The sequence below is a fragment of the Helicoverpa zea genome, chromosome 16 (genome assembly GCF_022581195.2).
Source record: "Helicoverpa zea isolate HzStark_Cry1AcR chromosome 16, ilHelZeax1.1, whole genome shotgun sequence".
NCBI classification, from domain to species: Eukaryota; Metazoa; Arthropoda; class Insecta; order Lepidoptera; family Noctuidae; genus Helicoverpa; species Helicoverpa zea.
The window spans coordinates 5,774,616-5,799,745 of record NC_061467.1 but is presented as its reverse complement, the minus strand read 5'-3'; the positions used below and the strand labels follow the sequence as shown (position 1 = coordinate 5,799,745).

Sequence of the window (25,130 nt, the reverse complement as noted above, 5' to 3'; positions counted from 1 at the left end):
TGCTATGCATTTATTGTAATTAGCACAAATTATGGAATCACGGACATTGGGTTTTTGCCTAATTAATTAATAAGCCTTATTATAATAACCATTGTTCTATTGTATAGAGGGATGATCATGTCACCATGACCTCTGTTCTTAAGGCGAGTTCATACGCCTTGAACTTGGTGCACACGAACGCAGCTAAAAGTCAAGGAACGTGTAATGTAATATATTCGCAATATTTTCCTTAAAAATAGGCGCTGCCTCATAAGGCATTCTGCGGCTTTAGAGGTTTTGAAAAACACTTAATTATTTTTTTTAATGACTAATCGTGCATATTTACATATCTGTTGGATGATAGGATTTTCCAAAAAAAAAAACAACACATTAAAAACATATATTTTTATTGACAAATCAGTATAACTAAATGCAATTTCAGAGATGATCACTGGGGAAAACACGAAACGTTGCACGAAAATGTGTGCAAGAAATATCTATAAAAAATAACCTTACCCAGTTCCTTGACTTAATTGTAATATCGAGTGGCATGCATGGCCGGTAGGGCCACGTCACACATCGACCGCGATCAATAACAATACAGTATGTACGTATTTACGCAAAGACAGTGAACTATGACGTGGCGATTGTGAAAACCGACCCTGGCTTCACTTGAAATTGTTAGCACTTCAGGAATTGCAACATTTTAGCCGACACGTTTTTGTGTTCATCAAAATCGGATTATTAAAGTTAAAACAACAATTTTAAAGAACTTCTGCATTTAATTCGTTTTAATTAACACCCCAATTTTGATAATTGTGCATCGAATTTTCAACTCTATTTCCCTGACATAAAATATGCAAATTCATGTTTTATCGTTCAGAAAAGCTTCGTAGTTCCTGAAGTACTAAAACTGGTAGTCGACAGATAATATGCAAAAAAATATCTAGAAGGAACTTTGCAAGGACGAAGTCGGGTGGAGTGGAATAGCTTACGATTAGGAACTTACATTATCTTATAGGAGTTTATGTGTCATGTTTACGTAATAACAAAAACTAAACTAACGATATTCTCCGACTGTTACGTCATATATTATGTAGTGGTCTTACTATAGCAGTAATATAATTGACATGCAAATTACCACTGCTGTTACTCGAATATCACGTAACAGATATTATACATAGTTCAGTCATGCAATAATTTTTTTTTACAAATTCGTATTTTTACTAATCCATAGGCTTTATCAATATAATTTTGAAAATACTTTTGGACCGAGATCAACATATAAAACGATGTCAACTGTGAACAAGTATAATAATTAACTAATAGTAGTATATTCTTATTAATATTATCGTCAGAGTTGCGAGATTCTGATCAAAACCTTGTGCCCATAAATCACTGGAACAGAAAAATCGAAACATAAAAGAACTAAATTCTTGAACCTTTTGCAGTCTATCGATTTATTTTAGTTTGTACATTTTTTCTTTAATTCCAGGTAACCAAAATCTGCCTACATCTGAAGTACATTGAAAGATGTATGTTCTAGCAACACTGACAATCATACAAATGTATACGTAATTATAAAAAATATATCAAAGATTACAAACAATAAATGCAGTTACGACAAGATTGTGATAATAACATATGCGACCTGTAGATGGCGTTACTTGCCGAACTTGGCGAGGGCCTCCTTGCATTCCTGGATGGTTTTCTTCTGTCGCTCCACGGTGGCCGAAGTTTGCTTGGTCCCCAGCAGCCTGGTACAGCTCGCGATAGTAGTGAAGTACCCACACACGTTGTGTAGCACCCTGACAGCACGGTCCCCGCACACAAACAAGTATTTCCCGCTTGCGTCAAATTTCATGTAGTTTATCAATCCTGTAACAAAAACAAGGAAAAAAATCTTAATTCTGTTATGAGTACTCGCTAATTTTGATAAATAGCCGTCATCCTTATCACAACTCGTGCATTTATAGACGCTATAAGTGCAAGTAATCGATAGCGATACCTTGAATCGCCTATTCAATAATTCACGGCCTCCTGTAGCCTCGGAGCTGAGTTAAAAATACAAAAGTTACACGCCCATGAAAACCGAACAGTAAAGGCCTACGTTTTGCATTATAAATTCGTTATTGATGTGAACTAATTGCAACAGAAATGCGATATGACCATAACTGTGTTTGTTTTACGACTCTTTTAATGATTTGTAGTAAAAATCTATTAAGTAAATTACTATAAGACCTCGGCCGATATTCGAAGTTCTTATAGAATTTCAAATTAGTTTTATTTGGAAACGGCATTACTATGCGCGATTCCTGTGAAGCCGAAATATACAATAAGGTAAACCGACAAGGCTCTTGTCGATTCATGTTTAGTATTTATGTTTTACAAGAACATTTTTATATTTTTTCATGTCGATCCAGCTATGTCACCAAGGTCTCCATTATTCAAATGACGTGACAACAACATAATCGTAGCATTTTATAGTTCTATTAAAAGGTTCTAATATTTCCGCTATGTAAACAAGCGCGAGTGCTTTAATTTTTATATACTTTATCTAATTTTAGTTCAGCATAAACTTAATAATTTTTATCCATTTCACACTCTCTTTTTCACAGATTTTAATCAAATTTAAAACCCAATTTATGAAATTCGATACGAAGTGCTTTTACTTTCGCAGACTAATACTAAATTATTTGTTTAGAAATTACATCAATACTCAAAAACGCCGAATTATGCCGCTCGTTTTTTCCTATAACTGAGAATACCTATGCGAAAGTAATTTACAAAAATTACCGTCTTACAAAATGTAAATCAAGTCATGGATTTAATTTTCCTCTATGCGATACAGTTTACCGTGAGATGACTCATATTCGACTGCCAAAGGCAAATCGTCGCCTTGTAATATATTATTAGTACCTAATAACTAGGAGGAAAATTCAAACAATATTATTTTCCAAATAATTTCAAATCTAAATAAATTCTTTTTTTTTTTTATGTGAGCGACTATAGAAAGGCAACTCCACGGGCGTGAGAATACATTGATCCTTATTTATCTGAAGTATGCTAGTATTTTTCTTTAAACAACAAATCTAACAAAAAAATAGCAGATCTCTTGTTGTTCCAACTCCTATGAAATCCGTTCGAACCTTTCTCACGAATACTGGGCGGCGACAGCTAGAACAACCGCCACGGGATCCGCTTACGTCGTCTGTGAATCGTCTAAAACTTACCAGAGTAAACATTTTCCACGGTATCGTAAAGTTTGCCCGTGTAGGTGTCGTAGAACTCGACGGAGGAGTCCACGGAGACTGCCAATACCTCGGCGTTGGGCGAGAGGGCGATGCGCGGCGGGTTCGCTGTCTGGCCGTATGTGCCAGTCTCGAGCACGTGGGGTGACTCCCCGCGGGCATAGTCGACTGAAAGTTCATAACCAACAATTAGATAGAATTCCCTTGCGAAGTGCAACTGATGAAAATCCAGGACTTCATTTTTCTTAGTGATAGAGTAACGAATGTGATGGTTTCAGTTGCAACCTGTTGAATTTGTGTAAGCTCGCTAGCTCCATGTTACATGAGATTATAAACGAGGTTGGCGAAATATGGGTGTGTCACAGTGTTGAACAATAGTTGCATGTTGTCAATAGAGAAGGATTGGGCCTAAACATTATGTATTAAATAGGGGGAAACTGTCGCGTAAAAATTATTTGGGAAAATTGAACATCAAAATTAGATGACACATCTAATTCAAGGAAATTTTAACATTTACTGGCCAACGTCAGTATGAGGACAAACACGAGGTAGGCAATCCCCTCAAATGTTGATCTGTATTATCAACATAATATATTTTGCTTACGCTGCCATGACAAAGCGTATTATATGGTTGTAAAGTCATAACACGGTCAAGATATTCTAAAGATTCTATGAGAGGACATTTTGGCATTAAAAATGTTTATTTTATTCACATTAATATTTATTTTTATCACTAATAATGCCGTTATATCTCACGTCATAGAGCGTCTGAGAAAACTTTTAGATTCAACAAGCGAGTAAACAAGTCAGCTTTTAAGCATAAAATCATCAACGTGTTAAACTAGTTTCTTGAAATGGAAATCGCTTCGCGGTAACATGTTTACCTATAAACGCAGTATAAACGAGTGCTTAATATAATTTAAATGAACATGATACATCGTTATTATGAAACCAAACAAGGTCCGGCGTTGTCGGACTGTCCCATATGACGTGTTCCTGCGCCATTAGTAATTCCCAGACATAACGTGATTATTGATAAACGGGGATGTTTACCATAACTCCTAATAACGTCAAGGCATACAAGGATTGGATTGAGCCGTGACCTATCTCAATAATTCAGAGCCAATAAGATTAAAATAGCAATAAATCTTCCTATTAATAGATAAACAGAATGCAGACATTTGTAAGATATTTGTTCGAGACGCTACCTACAGCAACTCTTTGAAATATCATGCAGCAAGCAATTCGCATTATGTTTATACGTAGCGAATAAATAACTAAAAAGAAAAACAACGTCGTTGTGTACAGAGGAAAAAGGATACGGGAAAATATAACACAGACATACAAATTGCTAAACTGTACGTCGAATTTAATATCATATTGAGGATACATTGTTTTTACAAAAGTATGAATATTAATTAAATAAGCTAGTCTAAAAAAAACAAGTAGGTACCTATTATGTACGTGGCCTATGTAACATCGCATAATATTTTTCCAATCAAAATATTATTTTTGCGACTACATTGACAATAACATCAGGAAACCGTCACGTGGGCCTTTTATGAATCCATTAAAGAGATGATAATAATTCATTGACTTTGATCATGTGTGTGAGAGCAATCTGCGCAATTTAAACTGTAATTAATACTCCACGACACATGTGACGTCTACGTGCGATTGAACTATGTAAGTACGTTGTATTCACGTATCTTTGTACTAAACGTACGGTAGAGGAACAACGCATTAATAAAGAAATAAATTACAGCTGAACTGTACTAAAACTGATAAAAGAACAATGAATTAACTCGTGTTCCAATTAATTTGAGCGTTTATCAAAATAAACGCACCCGACGTTCGCAAGGCGAGTGCGACCCACAGGGTGACGTCACACCGTACCACTTTGCTTACTTTACATATTCCTCCCGAGTCACGTCTCAATATAACATGTACGTAAAATGCAAGTGATAATAAGGAAGCATTTGCGCATTAACATTACATGTCATATACTTACTCTTTGTATGATATAGCTTCCACGTGCCGTCCTTCGATATTGTGGCGATGTGTGACGTATCCACGTCGAAGGCAACGTCGTATATTCCCGACGAGTGGCCGGTTAGCTCGTATGCCTTTGTCACTTGTTTGAACTCCCCGTTCTTTGTGAAGCACACCTCCATCACTTTGACGTCGGGTGAGAAACCCGTCGCCACCACAAAGCGGCCGCATGGTGAAACTTTGGCGGTGTGTGTCGTCATCAGGTATGTGTCGAGCCTCTCCAGTTGTTGCCCTTTCAGGTCCCAAATGACCATGTCGTTATTTGATGAACAGGACATCATAAACTTGCCGTTGCTCGATATGTCGAAACCGACCACATCTACTTCGTGGACCTGGGAACGGAAAACATGATTACGCATTAATTAGACGTCCAGTCCATAAGCTCTACTGCGTTCTTACTGCCGTAAAGAGGTCGCTGTTACTGTTAAGCAAACACGAGGTGATAAGAGATAATACCAAACATGGATGTAAATCTAATATTTAACCAACGGATTATAGATAAGACCATACACAATGAGGTTGATATCTTGAAGGAATAAGCGCATAGGTGAACACGGAACAAGAATATTGTTGAATATTCAGTGTAGTCCTGACGCCTCGCGCATCATGTTTTATGTAGGCAATATACATATGCGTGCGGAAAACGAAGCAGAGAACCTTCCTGCGGCTAAAAATAATATTATTCGAGGCTGCGCGTGCGACGATCCGAACACAGCTATACTTGAGCAACACAGCCAATACGATCGGCCACACAATAAGCCAACTATACATAACGTAATAAGTAAGCTGTTATAGGCGCTATTGCCTTCGCGTGAAGATAGCGTAAACGTTTAACAGATGGCGTAAATGCTTTGATTACTGTACGAGCAACATCTTGGTGCTATTGTTCAGGTGGAAGGTCTTTTTTAATCGTGTAACTGCACTTAGCTGCAAGCTGGGGCCCGATTCTCCTAAGTTAATAATGTCAAAATCGAGTAGAAATCGAATCGCAATATGATCGCAATAGCAGTTTTAACCATATCGCGCATTCTGCTACTAATAAAAGACCAATCGTATTCGATTGACATTTGATTGGTGTGCGATTGGTCTGCTATTTTGGTGATTTTGGTCCATACGGTAGTTTGCTGTACAATCATTTTGCAATCGTAAATCATTTGCAGACAAAATGATTCATTATTGAATACAGAAAAGGATAAAAATGTTTATTTCAAAGAAAAAATAGCGGAATGCCACATACGCTTCAATCGTAATCGAGTCGGGATCGGATCTCAGTCGAATCGAGTCGAACGTGAATCGTATGACGCTTAAGTAAAATTAGGAGAATCGGGGCCCTGGTTGCAAGACTTGTTTAAGATTGATGTAGACGAAACATTTGGGGTATCAGAGTAAACTAACTTGATTTCAGTCCCAGTGTCGTAACCCATGACGCAATATTCTGTTATATTTCAATAAGTGCTGCTTTCTGGGATTACCTACAACGCATTATTTATAAGTTGTTTTTATCATTATCAGTCTTGGTTTTTCTTCTCAGCTATTTATGTATAAAAAATGTTCTCAAGTGTATTTCTGTTGTGCAGCATCGTGGGAAATCTAATCCTATATGTCTTCCACTACAAATAAATTTTCCCGATGATATTTATGTACTAGTGGGAGATTAACTTCCGTTCTTTATAGAGTGTTATATTTATAAGATATGGAAACCCTTTTAGACTTATGACCTGGTTTCGTGTTCCCAATTTTAAGTCTCTGCAATATTATGAATGCTGCTATATCATTACTCATTATTGCCCTTCATTTGAGACCCCATTTAATCCTTTACAAACATCCATTCTAGACTATTCTGACTCAATATAATTCGCAATACAAGCACACAGAGCGAAAAGGTTATTAAGAGCACACTTGCATAAATTGCATCAACCTATGTCAACCCGCTAACTAGTGCGGAGTGCCACATTACATCGACCCCGATATTTGTGTAAATGTTATTACCGACTACAATCGATACCCACAATATTGTAAAGTGAGTGTTATTGTTTATTGCAGGTAGATAACCGTTACAGATACTAAACATATTTACGGTATCTGTGTCTGAACCTATTTACTAAATTAGTAATCTCGATTATTCTTTAATAGGTACTTATTGACAAGTGATTGCGCGTGTTCTAGATCACATATCAATAAACTGATTCGATTTAATGATCATATAATTCATTCAAAGCCTACCGCCTCTTCAAACCCACATTTGAATAGTGGTATTTGTCTCTACGTGCTAGTTTATTCTGCTCTTTGAAGCTACATTAGCACTAACCGAAATTAACATCTGTTAACTGTACGAGCTTGTGACCTATTTAGATGTTTGAAAAGCACACCACATTTAGAAATCGGTTTCTATTTAAACATACGTCGTAGGAGACACTAACAGAAAACAAGTTCATGATATGATGTCGTTTTCTTGAGCGGTTTCTTTAACTATGGGAATTATTGCAGCACTGAGACAGTGCAGAGAACATTCGAGAGTCGCTTCGTGCACCACAATTAGCGAAATCTTGTGATCGTATCACCGCTAACAATAGCAAACACACAAAAACACGAGACGTGTAAGATATACAACGACAGATTTTCATACATTCATACAGACGACGAAACAACAGTCATTTCATATTTTATATATTCTTGCGGAGGTTCATTGTCGGCCACGCAAGGTTGGTAAGTTTTGTGCAAAATGTCGAAACGAGCATGTGAGGGCGTGACTGACATTGTGCCTCCTTTATGGTGAATCCAGCATTATTCACAGGCGGAAGACGAACACTACCAATGCGATATTCTGCACGGCATAATTGATTATGTAAATTCCTAAATAATCGTTGCAAGCTACAACTTGAATCATATTGAAGAACTATTAAGACTAGATAAATCACGTAGCAGTGTTGTGTATATTCCACCCAATAGTTAACTACGTATATTGTGTTTGATTAGAGCTTACGTAAATGGAAGCTTTAAGATAGTGAGCAATAAATAGAACGCAATCATCTAGTTTAAGTTAAAATATTTGTATATAAAAGGAGTGAGATCATATTACCATGCTTGCATCATCACAAGCACAAAACATCCAAGTGCAACAAACAGATCTTTGTTCTTATTACAATGGACATCGGCAGTGATAAATAGTACGTGATATTGTCTACAATCAACACTTGGCGTTTTCACAAAGCACGTAATTTTCAATATAATCTCATTACCATCACAGATACTCATATGATGTAATATTTCAAAACGAAACGTTGTGAAATAGTAAGCATTGCATTTTTAAAAATTAGTTTCGTCATGATCACCATTGAACTCATAAATAACTGCAGTTGTGCACAATCCGTTCCTGGCGCGTTTGAAGTGCGCGGTGTACCGGTCTCCCTTACGACTTAATTGGCCTGTAAAAATTCTTTTGTGAAATAAATACCTTATTCTTTAGTCCTTCAAGAAAAGTAACAATTTAAGGATGAAATATTCGAAATTCATGCATTTAAAAGCTCGCTTTAAGCTGCCGTCATTAACTTCGGGTGTACTTATTATTCGTAAATATCTACATAGCGTGTCCTGTCTTGAATAGCAAAGACAGACAATGGAACGTATTTTTCTTTATTCTAGTAGCATGAATAAATATTTTTGTGTAAATAAACAATATCTTTTTATTCCTTCTGTTTCACTGATGTGACAGTGATTTCATTGAAAGTAAAATAACAAAAGACAAAGGACATTGAGTTTATATAGTAGCACCTATTCTATCTATTGTTATTGTGATTTATTAGGATTATACAGATAATTATTGAAATATATAGACTGATTGTATTATAAGGAGAATATAATTAATGAATTATTGCAAATAATAGCACGTGTGTCACATCCCAGGCCGGCTATGTGGTCTCCGTCTAATAATAGCCCTCCCATTTCTTCCCGTGGGTGCTCTAACTGACGATTAAGGGATTATTCCGGGTGGATGGGCCGCAGTTACTAACGAAATCAAATCACGTTTCGAATCCTATTTGAGGGCAGTGAAAGTTATACGAATATCTGCCAAACAAAAACAATTAAATAAACAACCAAGACCAGAAAAGTTCGTAAATAGAATAGTCGAAGAAGTAATCGACGATTTATTTAGTAGATAAGTAAATCTACATGAATATGAACACTTAGGTAACATATCATTATACTTAGAATCATGTGGGCGTGGTGTATGTGAGCAGTACATAGATCGTGCTAATCTACTCATTGAACATGACGCCCATTACTCGTACACAAACAATAGGAAGTCTGCGGTCCGTGAAAACAATGAATCTCGCTGTAGTATCAATTTCATTTCCATTATGCCAAAATTTAAAGACCATTAGAGCGTGCATTTCAGTCAAAACTAATGAACACCAATGCAGCAAATGCGAAATTTTGGCCGTCAACGTTAATTGGTGGGTGTGTACGAACAAATAGGTATGTAGGTCAATATTGTTATAGGGGCTGCACAAATGATTAAGCGCTGAGTACAATGCAGCTTATCAGTCGTGCGACTTATGACTCACTCGCTGTAAATATACTTGGGAATCATTTGTTATGTACGTACCCATAACAAGGAACTAACTACAAGGTTGATTGTGTTTTTGTGTCTTCATTATCTGTTTCGCGACTCACTAAGTCATTAAGGACCCTTATGAAGTGTTTAACCGTCTGCGTCTGAATGTCACAGGTAGTGTCTTTGTTCAGCTATCAGGGCTGTTCACTGGCTTCTGTAATTGCAGGTATTTTTGAAGAAACAATTGCCTGTACCTCATTCATTTGTGTGAAACAAAATGTATAAGAGAAATCTTTCAAGTAAGGTTACGTAAAGTATTTCAAAGAGAAACTCTCCCCGAGTTTCTCAAGCAGGATTGTATCGTGTTGAAATATTTTTTTGGGGAAAGCATTGTACTACGTTGCGTGCTGTAAGGTTTCTCATTCACAATTTTCCGACAAAACAATATGAAAAACTTCATTGGAAAGCACCTTTCTTCAGTCATCCTTTGTAAATTGAAGGTCCGCTAACACGTTTTTGTGGTAAAACATATGTAGGAAGTTCGAACGGGATAGGAAGATATTTTTAATTAGTAAAATACAACAAATTTCCACGAAGTAACTAAGCTACGTTCCAAATATGATCCGTTTGTCGTTCCTTTGACTCTACAAGAAGTTCCACTATTTAATTCAGAACAGACGGATATTGAAATACATTAATTAAAACACAAATTGCAATTACGCAGAACTGGTAAAATCTACACGCTTAAATTAAAAAATAACAGCAGCGTTAATGAAAGACTAGTAAGCAATTCATTTACTGAAGCCGCGCCTCTACTAGTGCCTAAAGATACGCGGAACAACATCACGACTTGCATTCAACCTCAGTAATTAAAATACGCGTTTAATGATTACACTGATAAATTAATTACATAATAACACGTTAATTGCTACCAAAATATTTCTCATTGTCATATCATAGTGGCTGATTACATCAGTATAACGGCTTGTTGGCGTGACGTCACTATTGTGGAGTTTCCTTATGAAAAACAGAGGCTTTGCAATTTTTTCCTGATGCAATCACAGTGCCATCCGTATCCATTACCAACATATCCAATTCAATCGCCTTCACTGTTCAAAGAGAAAATTGTACTAGCAATGAAGAGAAAAGCCGATGAAAGTTTACTTTTTGTGAAATACCTACATTGCATTTTCAGCTTTAATAAAAACATACGTCAGAACATTGGAGATACATATAGTTTATTAATTACTTAAGGAACGTTGTTGGCTGATGAAATTCTATGAAATTGAAATGGATGTTAAAGCCAACAGAAAATACAGGTATGCTATTGTAGTTTAATAGTTTCTTTGAATAGAATGAGGTTCCGAGAATTCTAGGACTATCAAAGCTCTTGCAAAGCAGAAATTGCGAGTGAAACTTTAGACATTTCATTAGAAACGGTGCGTCTTTCATTCACTTTGCAGTCTTGTAGCTGCATAAAATACACAAAACTGCTTGCTTCTTGAGAAATAAGCCATGAACAAGGTGATTTTTGCTTCAAACAAAATAATATAATATTTACACGGTTATTTCCAAGAAATAATGTAAGCAAGTCTGAATTCATGGACATATGTATCAATAAAACAATGAGTAAGGCATTCACACTAGCATGCTTTCAGGGGCAAAATGTTGACACCGAGTCATATCGTACATGCCGTTATTTACGCATATTTTTACAACGGGTGACTAATACTTACTACCTAGTCTTGAACTGTGACACACAAAGAGCTTAGCTTTATGTAATTCAGCTAAGGGAAATTGAATGGTCGTTGGAGTTTGGCATTACGCCCATAATATCACGAATTGACTAACTATGCAGATTTGTAGCAAAACGTATCTAGTTACTTATAGTTTACCAAAATGACTATTGTATTATTCGACGTGGGATATCGGATAACCTAGAATCCTATAGTGGAGTATATTTGAACGTGAGCAATTAAAAATCAATAAGCACATATGCATGTGGGTCATCTCGGAAATAGTCGCGTTACGTATCTGCGCAGTAACGTCTGTCTGCTGTGAGCCGATATCGGCCGGGCCGCGGCCGGACCCGGCCACTCTCAACCAGTACATACATATTGCATTGTATAAACACACAGCGATTCAAAGCTTTGTTCTTCCGCCCAAAACTTCCTCTACAATAGTTAACAGACCTACATCACGTGTTACTCCGACACGCTTCTCAGGTTAAATGATAAAAGAATTCACAAGGGTACTCCGCTGCTTGAATTTTAAACATTGGATCACTTATTTCGCTCGGCTCAGTCCGTTCCTTAATAATTCAATCACGGATTGGATCCTTACCCTTTTCCCAATGGATATTTATAGACACGATTAACTAGTCCTATAAAAACATTTTGAAGCCAATTTACTCGATGTAATCTAAAGAATGCTTTTAAGGGAGAGAGCAGCTTTAATATGAAGTCAATAACATTTTTAAAGAAAATATTGGATTTTTGTGAACAATGGCACTGTTCATTAGCCTGGAGTGAACGCCAGACGACAGAGCCTGTAGCTGAACGTATTGATAATTCCAATAGCAACGAGGGGCGCAAGCAACACTGACGGCCGCCAAAACAAAAAAGAAACCTTTTGTCACGTTTGCACGAAGCGTACGAATTTTCAGCCTTTGCAGGATATTGGCCGCCATTGTGGCGTTTATCCGATAATGAATTTTCATTTAATTAACACTTGAGGCTGCGTTTTAATATATTAAAACTGGTGATTCATGCATACTTAAATTAAGGTTAGGCTTCCATAAAACTCAACATTGAAAATAATAACTAGCTCTAAAACGAACAAGAAGCTCTATCGTTAACTAACTTACTAACATTTACGCCATACCTAAAGTCATTTTACATTTTCTCCATCCTTACAACGTCAATAAAAATGACTATGAAATATAATTTCCTGAAGAAATAACCTCTATATAATCCAAGTCAATTACCACTTAAACGATTGAGGCTTCTTCCTAGTTGCGCGACAATATTGATAAACATAACGACCTGAGGTGAAGTGAGGTGGTCATTCGTCTTCGTCAGATGGACAGTCGCCCTTAATGCATTATCACTAACGACTAAACTAAACGCTTTCATGTACTTTAAACTAATTAGTGTCATTTACTAAATTGATACTACCTTAACGGTTTATTGCAATAAAAATCGATAACCAAAGCAGCAAACCAAAAAGTTTCGAGGAAAATCTAATTGTCTTATGAAAATTTCAATTTTCTTCAGCAAAGTGTACCGAGAACTTGAGAAAATGCAGTTTCATTTTCGTTCAGTAAACAAAAATAAAACAGGAAAATTATCAGTTTCCTGCTAATTGAGCTTATTATATTATTTTTTCCAGATCAAGTTTACAAATAATTTTATCACGTCTGCCGATAATACTATTTTTGACGATTACGCTGTCTTTTACCTTATATAATATAGTTTATTGAGATATGCAAATGATTTTCCAAATTTTCATAATAATAACATCAACTTCAATATTGGCCGAGCGGTTGTAACGAGTACATTAGCCCAGTTAATATTAAAACAAAGGCTCTTCTTATTGATAATGTCTGTGTCATTATTTGCAAGAACAACAACAACTTTTCCGGGGTTGCGAAACAGACAAGTACATCTTTGTTAAAGTTATTGTTTATTTATGTTGTTATCAGTTGAAAACAGATTTGTTTTTGTTATAATTCTTGATTTAGCTTTATCGTAGAGCGCAGTGCTGACTAATTGCTGTGATTGTGAAGGCTTTCATAATCCTGTGGCGATAAGAGCGCGGCCCTAACGAGTGTACTAAGCGGAACAAAGGCCAGTCCACTAGTCATATATTATCTGGAGACGATGAAAGTCCGTTGGAAAATCAGATTAAGGAGATAGTGATCCGTATTATACAGGTAAAGTCCATAAAATTAATTGGAACATCCGTTTCGTCGATAGCTATTACCTCATCATTGATTTCAGGAACATTATTCATAAGTCGCGTGAGTTTCATTTCTTAGAGATGTTTTTATTTTGAATGACTCTTTATGATATAGCGTAGCCATAAAACGTATATGCGATAATACTTATCGGAAATGTTTGTATAGTAGAGCTACCTGGTATGCACCAAAATTAATTCAGCTAAGTATAGTCACTTGAAAGTTACATCAATGCAAAGACAAATGCAAGGCCCTGAAAGCATCTCGAAAGAATATATAATTAGTTTTAAATGTTCTATAAATATACTTGAACGATCGTTTGGCAATGATAAAATTAAGAGATAATTTCTGACGCTAAAAATAACATTGAAAGGATTTAAGGTCATTGAACCTTAATTCACGAATCTATCATCAATTAGCTACTGCAGTTCACTGACAGCTTAATTTATTTTAGTGTCTGTTATTAAAATTAAACAATACCGTGATTGGTTACCTACTGTGTTGTAACATGTTCTTCTGTAATGTGTATTGCAAAATAATCGACCCCAAAAAATAATTACCACTTAGTTGAAGATTCAATATCAAATTATCTTCATAACATTTTGACGGACTTTGAAAGACGGAATAGAAAGACTGAAAGGATATGTTTATCTCAGTTAGAAGATAAGTTTGATGAGCCTATGGAAAGTTTGCATATCTACACGAATATCCTCTTCAGGGATTATCAGCTTCTCTGGTTCAAAAACACCAACCTCATTATTATATTTGTTTGTCTCATACCATGGAATACCCAAGACATTAAGCTAAGTCGCGAAAAAATAAAGTCTTATACAAGTTGTTCGATAAAAAAATCTTAACATGGCACTTATGACGTTTCGTGTTTGGGCACTGACCTAATCAGATCGGATCACAATGTCATCATACGTCACTTTTTGCATCATGCTGTATTTCCGTAGTGTGATAATGATTCACGAATCAAAAAGCAACAGCAAAATGATTATGTATAAGAAGTGCTGAATTATAAGAATAGATAATGATAGATAAGATAGATGTCTGTTACTTTTTCAGTTTCTACCCGTGAGAATCTATAATTGGCTTACTATATCATATAGAATTGTTATCCCTTTGTTACAGCTGTTGATTCTCCTTCTAGTAAATAAATAAATAAATAAATAAATAAATAAGTAGCTACACTGTTGTGTATTAAAATAATTATTCATTGTGCAATATTTGCGTCCAGTATTCGACCTATGTTGACCCTCATTTAAAATGGTTTGTATAATCAAAAATCATACTCGAGAGAGTAATTTCAGGGACAGGATCAATAAACTCCTGCACCCCTAATTAGATAAGACTGCTATGACATATTGGTTTACATGGATGACCAAGTTCATAGTATAGGAACAGCAAACCTTATTAAAGAGGATAAACAAAAGGAAGTGTAAATCTCACATCTCAACCGGCGCTTAGTTTAGGTCACTTCAATAAAATGTAGTGGTCGTAGCCTACACTCCACGACCGGCATACATGTATATTGAACTCTAATTTGAATTTTCAACAGCCGCGGCCATTGCTCCTTGCATGCGTTTACACTATGACGCCCACCTATTTTCAGCTGCGCTACGCTTAATGTTTATTTCACACCAAAACAAAACGTGAATATTACTCTCCTATTAGATCAAAATAATTGCCAATGTGACTTTGGGGATGTGGTGCAAACAAACATGCTCCTCGAACAGTCTAGTCTAGAGGGCAAACTAAATAGGGCGATGATACGCGATTAGGTCAACGCGCCTAAAACGATGTACCGAAATTATCAACAAAAATATTTGTTCTGTATTTATCAAGCTGATCCAAGTTATTTTCGATTAGATAAAAATGCGGATTACCAGTAATGAAATACTTATTAATAAATAATAATCATCCATCGATTTATTTTTAGACTACTTAATCATGAAATCGTACACGCTTCTGATTTGATACAAACACTCAATCCTTTTTCGCACAGTTATCAAAACAATGGTTTCACAGCGGTAGCTACTAATTTTTATGTAACCATTATGACATGAATAGGTACACAACCTATTGACCTACTTTCTTGAGTACTAATACAATGTATATTTGAGCAGATAGTACACGTACATTGGTACACTGTACGACTTGTGCGCTAGGCGCGTGTCGAGAGATGCTTCGGTGCATCTGAAGCCCAGATAAGGAGAGATAACAACAAATAGATCTTACATAACTAATAGTAGAATATACTTGCATGTTTCAACGACACTAAACTGAGCAATCATAGACAACTAGAAGTTAGTGAAACTAGCAGTAAAAGTATGCCATGAAAACGTAGTTGCATAAATTATACATTATGTATGTCGACAACCGAATATTAGGGGGTCTGTTTTAAATGTACCTGCATCGTAAAAAGAACAAAGACTCGAAGATACGTTGCTCTCAGCTGCTCAGCAGACAAAAATGCGCCGTTCAAATTACGAACGATGAGCAAGTCAACAAGAATTTTGAAGAGTCCCGTTTCAGGTAGAGACACCTTGATTGAGACAGAAAGACTCACTAACCTTTTCGAACGTGATGACCGGCGCCGCCGACCCTATGGTGCCGTCCTTTTTCTTCTCTATCTTGTAGACTACGATGTGATTCTCACGCACGGTGTGAACAATAAATGCCTTCGAGTCTGGACTCCAGGCAACGTGCGACGCATGGTCAAATTCGATGTTCACACGCAACGTTTTGTGTTCCTTCTGGTTTAGATCCCGAATGTCCCATAGGATCACGGAGCCATCTGAATACAACACCTATCGGTTAATAACTCTTTCAAATGTTCTCATAATTTTGCGCACGTCTAGCACACAAAATTCTAAGTAATACAAAATCAATATAGGGTCATAGAACCTCTTTCGGGTTCGACCTTTGGGTTCGCGTCGAAGTCACCCCAAAATACTGTTACGAGAGCGTTAGCGTGGTTTTTTTATAAGTAATATTCTATTGTCTGTGAAATTATGGTATTAGGTACCTACTGATTGAAATAATATCTGCTAATGTATTGTTTGTGATTATTTCTTGTTCAGTTCAGTGGTCAAGTTAAAGTTTAATGACTGACATTGAGACCTTTGAAAATTACTGTGTAATAGATACCTGTAACAACACAGTTTGTTATTGTTTTGCGGACAACAAAGCCCTGCTGACAGTAATTTTTATCATTGGCAGAAAATTCGTTTTTATTTCTGTGGGATTTAAGTCAGAATAGAGCCATTGTCAGTATTGTTTCTAACATTTGAGTCTAGTGTTCTGTAAGTAAAGTTCTGGAACTGAATCTTACATCGTGTTATAATGTATATAAAAACTGAAGGTCATGCTGTTAGATAAACATCTTTATATAGACATATTATAATAATTCAGGTTTAACTCGGCTTCCCGCGAGAACTAATTACAAACCATCAATTATTTATGAAGTCGTTCGTTTTTGAATATGATTACGAAGCCAATGAGTATAGTTTGAACAGAAACGTAATATTTAATTGAAACAGAGATGTTCTCGTGCTCAAAATAGTAGGAAGTAAAAGATTAAAATAGTGTTCTTATGTACTATCAAAGTAGGTAAAATGAATTATGTATGCAACAATGAGCGAACCGGTAAAAGGTCAACGGACCACTGGAGATATCGAAACTGAGTCACTGTATCAAGGCCTCGTGATTTCAGGCAGTGCCAGTTTGAGTTCCCTATCGTGCGAAACATTAGGGCAACAATTTCATGGTTAGCGTCAATACCAAATCGCAACTTAGAATGCTTATAACATTTTTTTGATACCACGTTTAGGTATAAAACAGCCTTGGAACAAAAATAAAAATGTCAATTCAGGAAACGTTTCGGTGAAACATTGTAAACACTAATTGAAAAACGTTTTAGGTATAAAAGGCACCTGTCGTTGTGACCTACATCTGAATAGCAGTATAACGTTTCAATCGCTAAATGTTATTCAGTTATATACTTCGGTGTGTGCCTCAATTGTTTAACAGATGCAATGCAACATCAATGCATATCCTTGTGTCTCTTTTAATAATTCATGGCACGATGTTCCGTCTAGCAATATTCCAGTAATTAAATGATTGAAGATCCTGAACGTTAACCATTGATTCTAAAAATAAAATAAAATTGTAACGCGTTTAACTCTTTTCGTTCATTGGCCTCTCGTAGCATCATGAACTAGGAAGTCTTTGCAGATAATATAAAAACTAACACATACAATAGTCAATATTATCATGTATGATTGTTACGAACATATAATGTATATTTTGTGTTTATTTTAAATAATCATGACTGTTGGTTTATACATACATAATGAGCCCAGCGATTCTTATCCGAGACAAAAACTCGTCTGTGTCAGTAATACTCGTACCAAATTCAAGGTCCAATGGCATTGTCAGTCTGGTTGAGGCCAGCCACCATCGCGATCCTTTATGTAGGCAGTAGGTGGTTACATTATGTACGACTACATCATTTATGGTACCTATATAGATTTGGTTTAATTATCAAAGCAAGGCGTTCAACTACTTAGTCAATGAATCATAGGGTTAATGATTCATGATTTTAATGAGTTCAGTAACGTTGAATTTTCTCAAAATCCAATAAAGTGTGAGCAGTAAAGTGTAGGCAGTGTGTAGAGTATGTTTGGCTTACAAAGCGCCTATGAATAAAGTATTGCATGGTGAGGTCCACGTAGGCGTGTCGGAGTGTGGTCGGTGACGAAACAACGCCTCATTTTGTGCAAGTATTATTGTGAAAGAGGTACCTATTGACGCGGAGGCGAGTGCGACGACGGGCGCCATGGAGGCCAGCACAATGTACTCTCAACTATTATGCATAAGTCACCTCTACATACTTAGGTACATCGTTAAGCCATTGCCTCCTAACATTTCAAGACAAAAACTATTACACACGAGCAAGAAATAATAAATAATTTACTTGTAACAAAGTACACCTCTGACTGAAGGTTAAGAAAAAGATCAACTATGTATTCGCAGAGATACGAAACTTGAATAATAACTGTATATAAAAATATTCACACAAGCTACTACTGTAATAAACTCATAGTTTCTTCGAATGCAATAGTAAACAGGCGTTTATCGAGTTTTCGTACAAAAATTACGACAGAGCGCTGTAACAATCAGACAACACGATACGATACGGAGGTTACACAAACGTCAGCGATAGCAACATGTGAGTATCTTGCGATTGTGCAGATATCATTATCGGTATCACGGATTCATCGTAGTGTACAATACTTACGTTTCGAGAGATCTATTTTGGGCCGTTTCATTCGATCCGGTGCTGACGTGGCTCGCCTGTCGTCTGCTCTCTTTCGTGGAAATGTGCCTCGCTCGCCGATAACCAACGCGTCATTCATGTTTTTTGTTGATACTAAGAGTCACATCACAAACTATGCTATCATTCATAACAAACCGGCTGTTATTGTGTTTATTTTAAATATTTGACATCATATTGTAATATCTCGATCGACAGATAAAGAGTGTCGGATGTATTGTTCAGAAATCCTAAAGCATATTTAATTGTTACACATAGATTAGATAATACATTTAACGTTAAACACTATTAAGAGTAGGTTTCGCTATCTATCAAGGAAATCATAAATGTAATGGAATATGTCCTCAATGATTAGCAATGATTAGGTGGCCCTGTTTGATTGGCACTATTTGTTTATTTAGCAAACACAATTGTAACACATGGTATTTGATCCACTTTGTTGATGTGTTCTTTTTGTGAATTGGATATAAACGTTTTTGGGCGACACGAAACGTAAACACAGCGCTCAAACAGACGACCGGACGAGAGGCCGTTGCTCTTTCTTAGCTGATATACGCAGTATCTTAAGTATTTTACATGTTTTCAATATTCCGTACGATGGCCTAAACAGGTAAACATAAAGAGATGAACTACATAATTCAAAACAACTAAGAGAAAACATGGCTCTATCAATAGATTGAAAACAAACTATTGTTTTATTAATTTCTTAAAGAATCGGACAGTCCCAGTGGAAGACATTAGGAGCGCATGACATACCAGTTTCATCATTTATTTATGTAAGAGTATTATGTAAACTGGCTTTGAGTGCACGGTCATTCAATTATATCTGATTAAATAAGCGTCTCTTTATAGTGAAACTAGAGCATTATACATTTTGTCTCGACGAGCTACCATTAACCATATTAATATACTTATTATGATTAATACTCGCGTGCATCATATAGGTCAGGCGATCATTTAAAAAGCTTTTACCGGGAAGCCACATCGATGCGCGCTGACTCAGTTCTTGAGAACAACAAAAAATATGCTGACGCTAAGGCTTAGTCATTAGGAAAATTACATCATTATTGTGATCAAATATTGATAACAATCGGATATAAAACAATCTTAAGGAAGTTTCGTATAAGAATCATAAGTTTCCTCAGAAACTTTGAGACTGCGCACGTGTGATTTTCCCGTAATGTTTCCGTTACCCTTCATTCATGAATCATTAGTGTATTGGTATTATCTCGCAATCTGGGAATCCCTTACGTCAGAAGAATATTGTAGCACGGCTCTACGTTATATGAGTATCGTATTTTATTATGATCTATTCTAATGAATTGAATACATATCTAGCTCTAGCTAAGCGAGGGAAAACTTCCAGTTGCATACTCAAACTAGCGCTGGTTACGTAGCAGAGAAACCTAACATAGTGAAAGTTTTTATGGCTCTACCTACAGTGACACACAAAACACTACCACAATTTAATCTAACGGATTATTAATGTTGAATACGAAACGGTGTCACAGTTAATTATGATCTGATATTTTGAATCCTATGCTAAGCTTAAATTCATTGTAGCTGATCAATAAGAGAAGCTCTTTTAGAAAATGTTACATACCCCTTTTCTTGTGTGTATTTAGGAACAGGTTAAAACAAACAAAGTTTTTAAGAAAAAATATCACGTTTATTGCTGTAATTGCAATTCGAAGGCACATACTGTTACAGTACGCGCAGCTCCGTCAACGTGACGAATTTGTCACTTAAAAATTGTCAGTCCTCAATCATTATTTCTTGTCCATAGAACAGTCGTCTTAAACTTAACTCAGTATTTAGGCGGCACTAATTAACGGATCATACGGCTGCAGCATGGGTAGTTGGTTCGAAATACGTGTACGGTTTGCTCTCTCTTCGTGAACTTTGAGAAGTACTAGATCCATAGCGGCTCGGGCGTCTTCGAGAGGCGAGTGGCCAGCGCTCCCGCGTTGAACGATGCGTCCCAGCAGCTCCTCAGAGAGGGCCCGCAGCGAGCGGCGCATGGGGAAGCCTCGCGCGTGAGGGTACAGCGCGCAGGTGTCCACCACGGCGCCATGCAGCAGCTTCAGTGCACGCAGGTCATTGTCCAGGGCATGTCCGATTAGGATCGTGTCTGTGCCCACGAATCCAAGTATGTCATTTTGAACATCTCGCAGCGTCTTAGTCGCGCGCGCCAAGTCGCGCGGCCTGATGCCCGAGAAACGAGTGTTGTGATCAACTACAGGTGAGCTCGGTTTTACTAGTGATTTGTATACAAGTCGGCCATCAGCGGCGATGACCGCAATACTAGCTAATTCCAGGCCTGCCGTTGTGTAACACATCTCTGTATCGATGGCGTATACACCACCGCGAGGCGAACGGGCCCGCACATAACCTTCGAGAGGCCCATTCATGCCTGGTCGAGTGCCGCTCCATACATGGAAACGAGCTGAGCTACATCCTCTGACACCCAATGGTGACTTGCAGCATGTGTAACGGCAATCACCACTCACACGTCCCCAATGATAGAGACACGGTTCATCCTTCAGATATTCACCTTCGCGAGTCATTCGAAACATTTTATCACAACGTACACACAAATGTTCCACTGTATCCGCTTCTTCATCACTGTCGGAGCGCGGAGTCGAACCCAGCGACCCGCGGCCGCTGTCGCCCTGCGAGCCGGGCACAAACTCGGGCGCGTTAACGTCCCACGTAGTTGCTGGTAGAGGTCGGGGTCGAGGCGGTGGATTGATATACACAACCGCTTTCGACGAGTTCGGATCAATCTCAAGCGGATACCCCAGCGTCCACATGCGCTTGGGTGACAGAAGATGCGGTCGGAGTGCTTCTACCAGTTCTTCAGTGGAGATTCTCGACGGCGTCGACGGCGTCGGCGGCGCGGACGGGGGGCGGCGTCGATCACGCGGCTTGCGCCGGCGTGCTGCAGCGCTGGCAGAGTCCACCGTCGCGAGGGTCTCTTCATAAAACCAATCGTGCAATTGAATACAAAAATGCATGTTTGTTGACTGGCTTGTGTACACATAGAGTCGAGATAGCGAGCGCGGAGCTGGAGGCAGAGATACGTGCTATCGCGCGCGCGGGCGCTGTACTAATGGCGCGATGGTGGGGCAGCCTACGCTTTATACGTTACGTAGGTAGCGCGCGTTCGTTAACGGGACACGCCAATCGACCGGCCTATTCTCATTTTTCTAAACAATAAAAAGCTTGATATTTGTAAATAAGCGAAATGTGAGATTTTATAATCGCGGCGTAACGAATAAAACGCTCACGGTGACATTAGCAGGACTACTTCTAATCCTAAGTGTTATCGAGAAAGTCCCGCACGCTTTGTTTACACAGATCAGCTGATATTCCACGTGGTGTTTACGGACTACCGATATAAATAAAAACGACACCATGTGGCATTTTTAAAGGGGAATATTATTCAGGACTATATTAAGAAAGTGTTCCTAAGGATTTATTTAAATAATTTTATTATAAACACGAATATGCATTAAATTAACTAATGGTGCTTTAATGACTGACATTTACGGTAAATATTATGCTTTCTAGTGAAATCATTAAGCCAGCTGATGGCAATTTATAAGTATATAGTTACGTACCAAGAAGTTAATTGTAAGTGATGGGAGTACGGGCGGTAGCGGAAGGAAGGACGGCCGTTGCCCTTCCCTGACTCCGCTGTGTATAAGAAAATCGTATTTAAAATTAACTCTCTGTTTGTCTCAGGGTTTATTTATACGCTGAAGGGCTCCATAAAGTCTGTATGTAAAGTTTGAGTTCTTTGTTTAATTTAATTCATGGCTCAGTCTGCGATGAGTCAGTTGAGGATGGAATTCATCTTAGTTTTTGGAATATATGCATACGTGACCAATAACAGATAGTAAGTCTGCGCAAGAAAACCATAAGTAGGCTACCTAGAACATGAACATTATAATAAATACTTTCACACAAAGACAGAAATGCATTATCAGCAGTATCAGAGTTTACTTTTAATTAAGTTATCTTCATCATTTGAACTAATTATATATCTATAGATAGATCTGTTTGTACACAAAAATCGTTAATTGTTTTTGTTGATAAACAATCGCTCCAGTAAGTTATTTTAATTCGGATCAATAATCTGTAATGAACTTCACTATCAAGCGCATGTGCGCACGAAGGATACGGTATATAATCGCAATAATATGTCTGTCTGTCTGTCGGTGCGTACATCGGGCGGTTGGTGCGACTAGTAGCGACGTGTATACGTAGACATGGCACGAATGTGTGAGCATGTGTTGAGCAGTTGTTTGTATACAGAAACGCGTGTGGGCGCGCCGCGCCTGGTCGCTGACACCGGCGATAACCTTCGATGTCAAACGCGCATCGACTCGCCGAACGGTACCGTACACGACACTCAGATTGGCCCGTGCCATTACTTTGTTTCAACTGATATTGCTGTAGCAACTCATACTGACCCACTGTTCAGCTGAAACTATTATGTTTCCACATACATTTTTTTTCTGTGACGGGAGATTATAATACGTCTGACGGCGCAAACACTGAATAAGATGTGGAAAAACTGTGAATCAGTAGGGAGTCTCCGAGAAATGGAACCGGACCAGACACCGGATTGTAATTGTGGGACAGCTATATAGCCTGCACCGTAAATTCCTTGAAGGCAATACAGGGCAGACAGCAATAAAGTAAAAATCATTAATGTGACTCAAATGACATTCAGGTGTATAAACAAAACCTCTTGCAATTAATGAGACAATGCAAAACATATTAAATCCACTTAATCCAATATTTATTGTCTGCTAATATGTGCAAATTAAATATTATGAAGGGTATGCGCTGTCTTGAGCTTCGTTTCTAGAGGATTACCTACTTTGGAAAAAGTGGGACAGCCTACTCTGATGTTTGAAATGAAGCTCATTTTGTGGGTGTGTGCGTTGGTAATATGCAAATTGAAGCGATTATGTACGAGCAGTTGTAACTCCACATTTTTTAGGAAGAGACACGTTTCCTATATGCTCACAATTTACAAGGAAAAATAGGCAATACAATTGGCTTAAATAATTTGTAAACGATAAACGATTAGATAATGCGAATTGTAGAATATTTGTTTATCGTTATTTAATAGAAGCGTGTATTTAATGATTTAACGATGCGTTTCAAATGCTCTCGTTGAACTCGAAGATAAACGTGTTTATGTTACGAGTGAACGCTGCCACCGTTCATTAGACAAACCGGGACTAAAGGTATTCCCCCTACCTAGACGCTGGCGCATTACTCGCGTCACATCTGGATTTACTTCTACACTACTATAAAATCCGTTATAAGAGAACTGTACACACGGCATAAGTGGTCGTCTACGAGTTCTACGACGCCAATAATAAACGTAAACGCCTACTTTTGTTGTTCTACTCGCGATCGCGGTCAGTGGGCCACGGCAAACGATGAGTATTACCGGAACTCAAATTTCAGTTACCTATGTTGAGTTCCAAAGACCTTGACAGTAAAATCATATATGTGATTATACACACAGCCTTTACGTATTAAGTCATACAAGCAATTTAAATATTGCCGACAGTTTGTGACCATATTGAGAAATGATTGCATGAAGCAAGAAACTGCGCCATCGATGTCCCAGAATCAGAAACACATAAATGGGTTACTGTTACTGTTACAGCCTTTTTTATCGTCCCACTGCTGGGCACAGGCCTCCTCTCACATGGAGAAGGATTGAGCATTAATCAATTAATTAATTAATTAATCAATTAATGCTTAATAAATGGGTTAAACATTTGAAATTTCTTCCCACATTATAGCTGGTGGCAATCCTGATACAATGATAGCAGAAGCAGATATCGATTTCGCTGAATCAATATACCATTTCGCCAGCATGATTTTGTCGTACGAGGACAGCGTCTTTCAAAGTTTTTGCTCAGCTCAGAAATAAAAAAATACTCGTAATCAAAAACCTGTTAC

The 25,130-nt window shown here is 37.5% G+C and overlaps 1 protein-coding gene across 4 annotated transcripts in view; it reads right to left on the bottom strand.

Annotated features, from left to right (window-relative positions):
* Positions 1-369: 369 nt before the first annotated feature.
* Positions 370-25,130, bottom strand: part of LOC124637859 (transducin beta-like protein 2) — a 58,933-nt gene continuing 34,172 nt past the window's right edge. For 2 of the 4 annotated variants that reach the window (XM_047174576.1, XM_047174574.1), the window contains 4 exons: positions 16,372-16,595; positions 5,242-5,614; positions 3,213-3,398; positions 370-1,857 (listed from right to left, as the gene is read on the bottom strand). In XM_047174576.1, coding sequence (XP_047030532.1) covers positions 1,643-1,857; positions 3,213-3,398; positions 5,242-5,614; positions 16,372-16,595 — 998 coding nt within the window. In that variant the 3' untranslated portion in view covers positions 370-1,642. Of the gene's footprint in view, positions 1,858-3,212; positions 3,399-5,241; positions 5,615-16,371; positions 16,596-20,783; positions 22,114-25,130 lie in introns of those variants that run through there. The other 2 variants (XM_047174573.1, XM_047174575.1) reach the window with 1 other exon arrangement.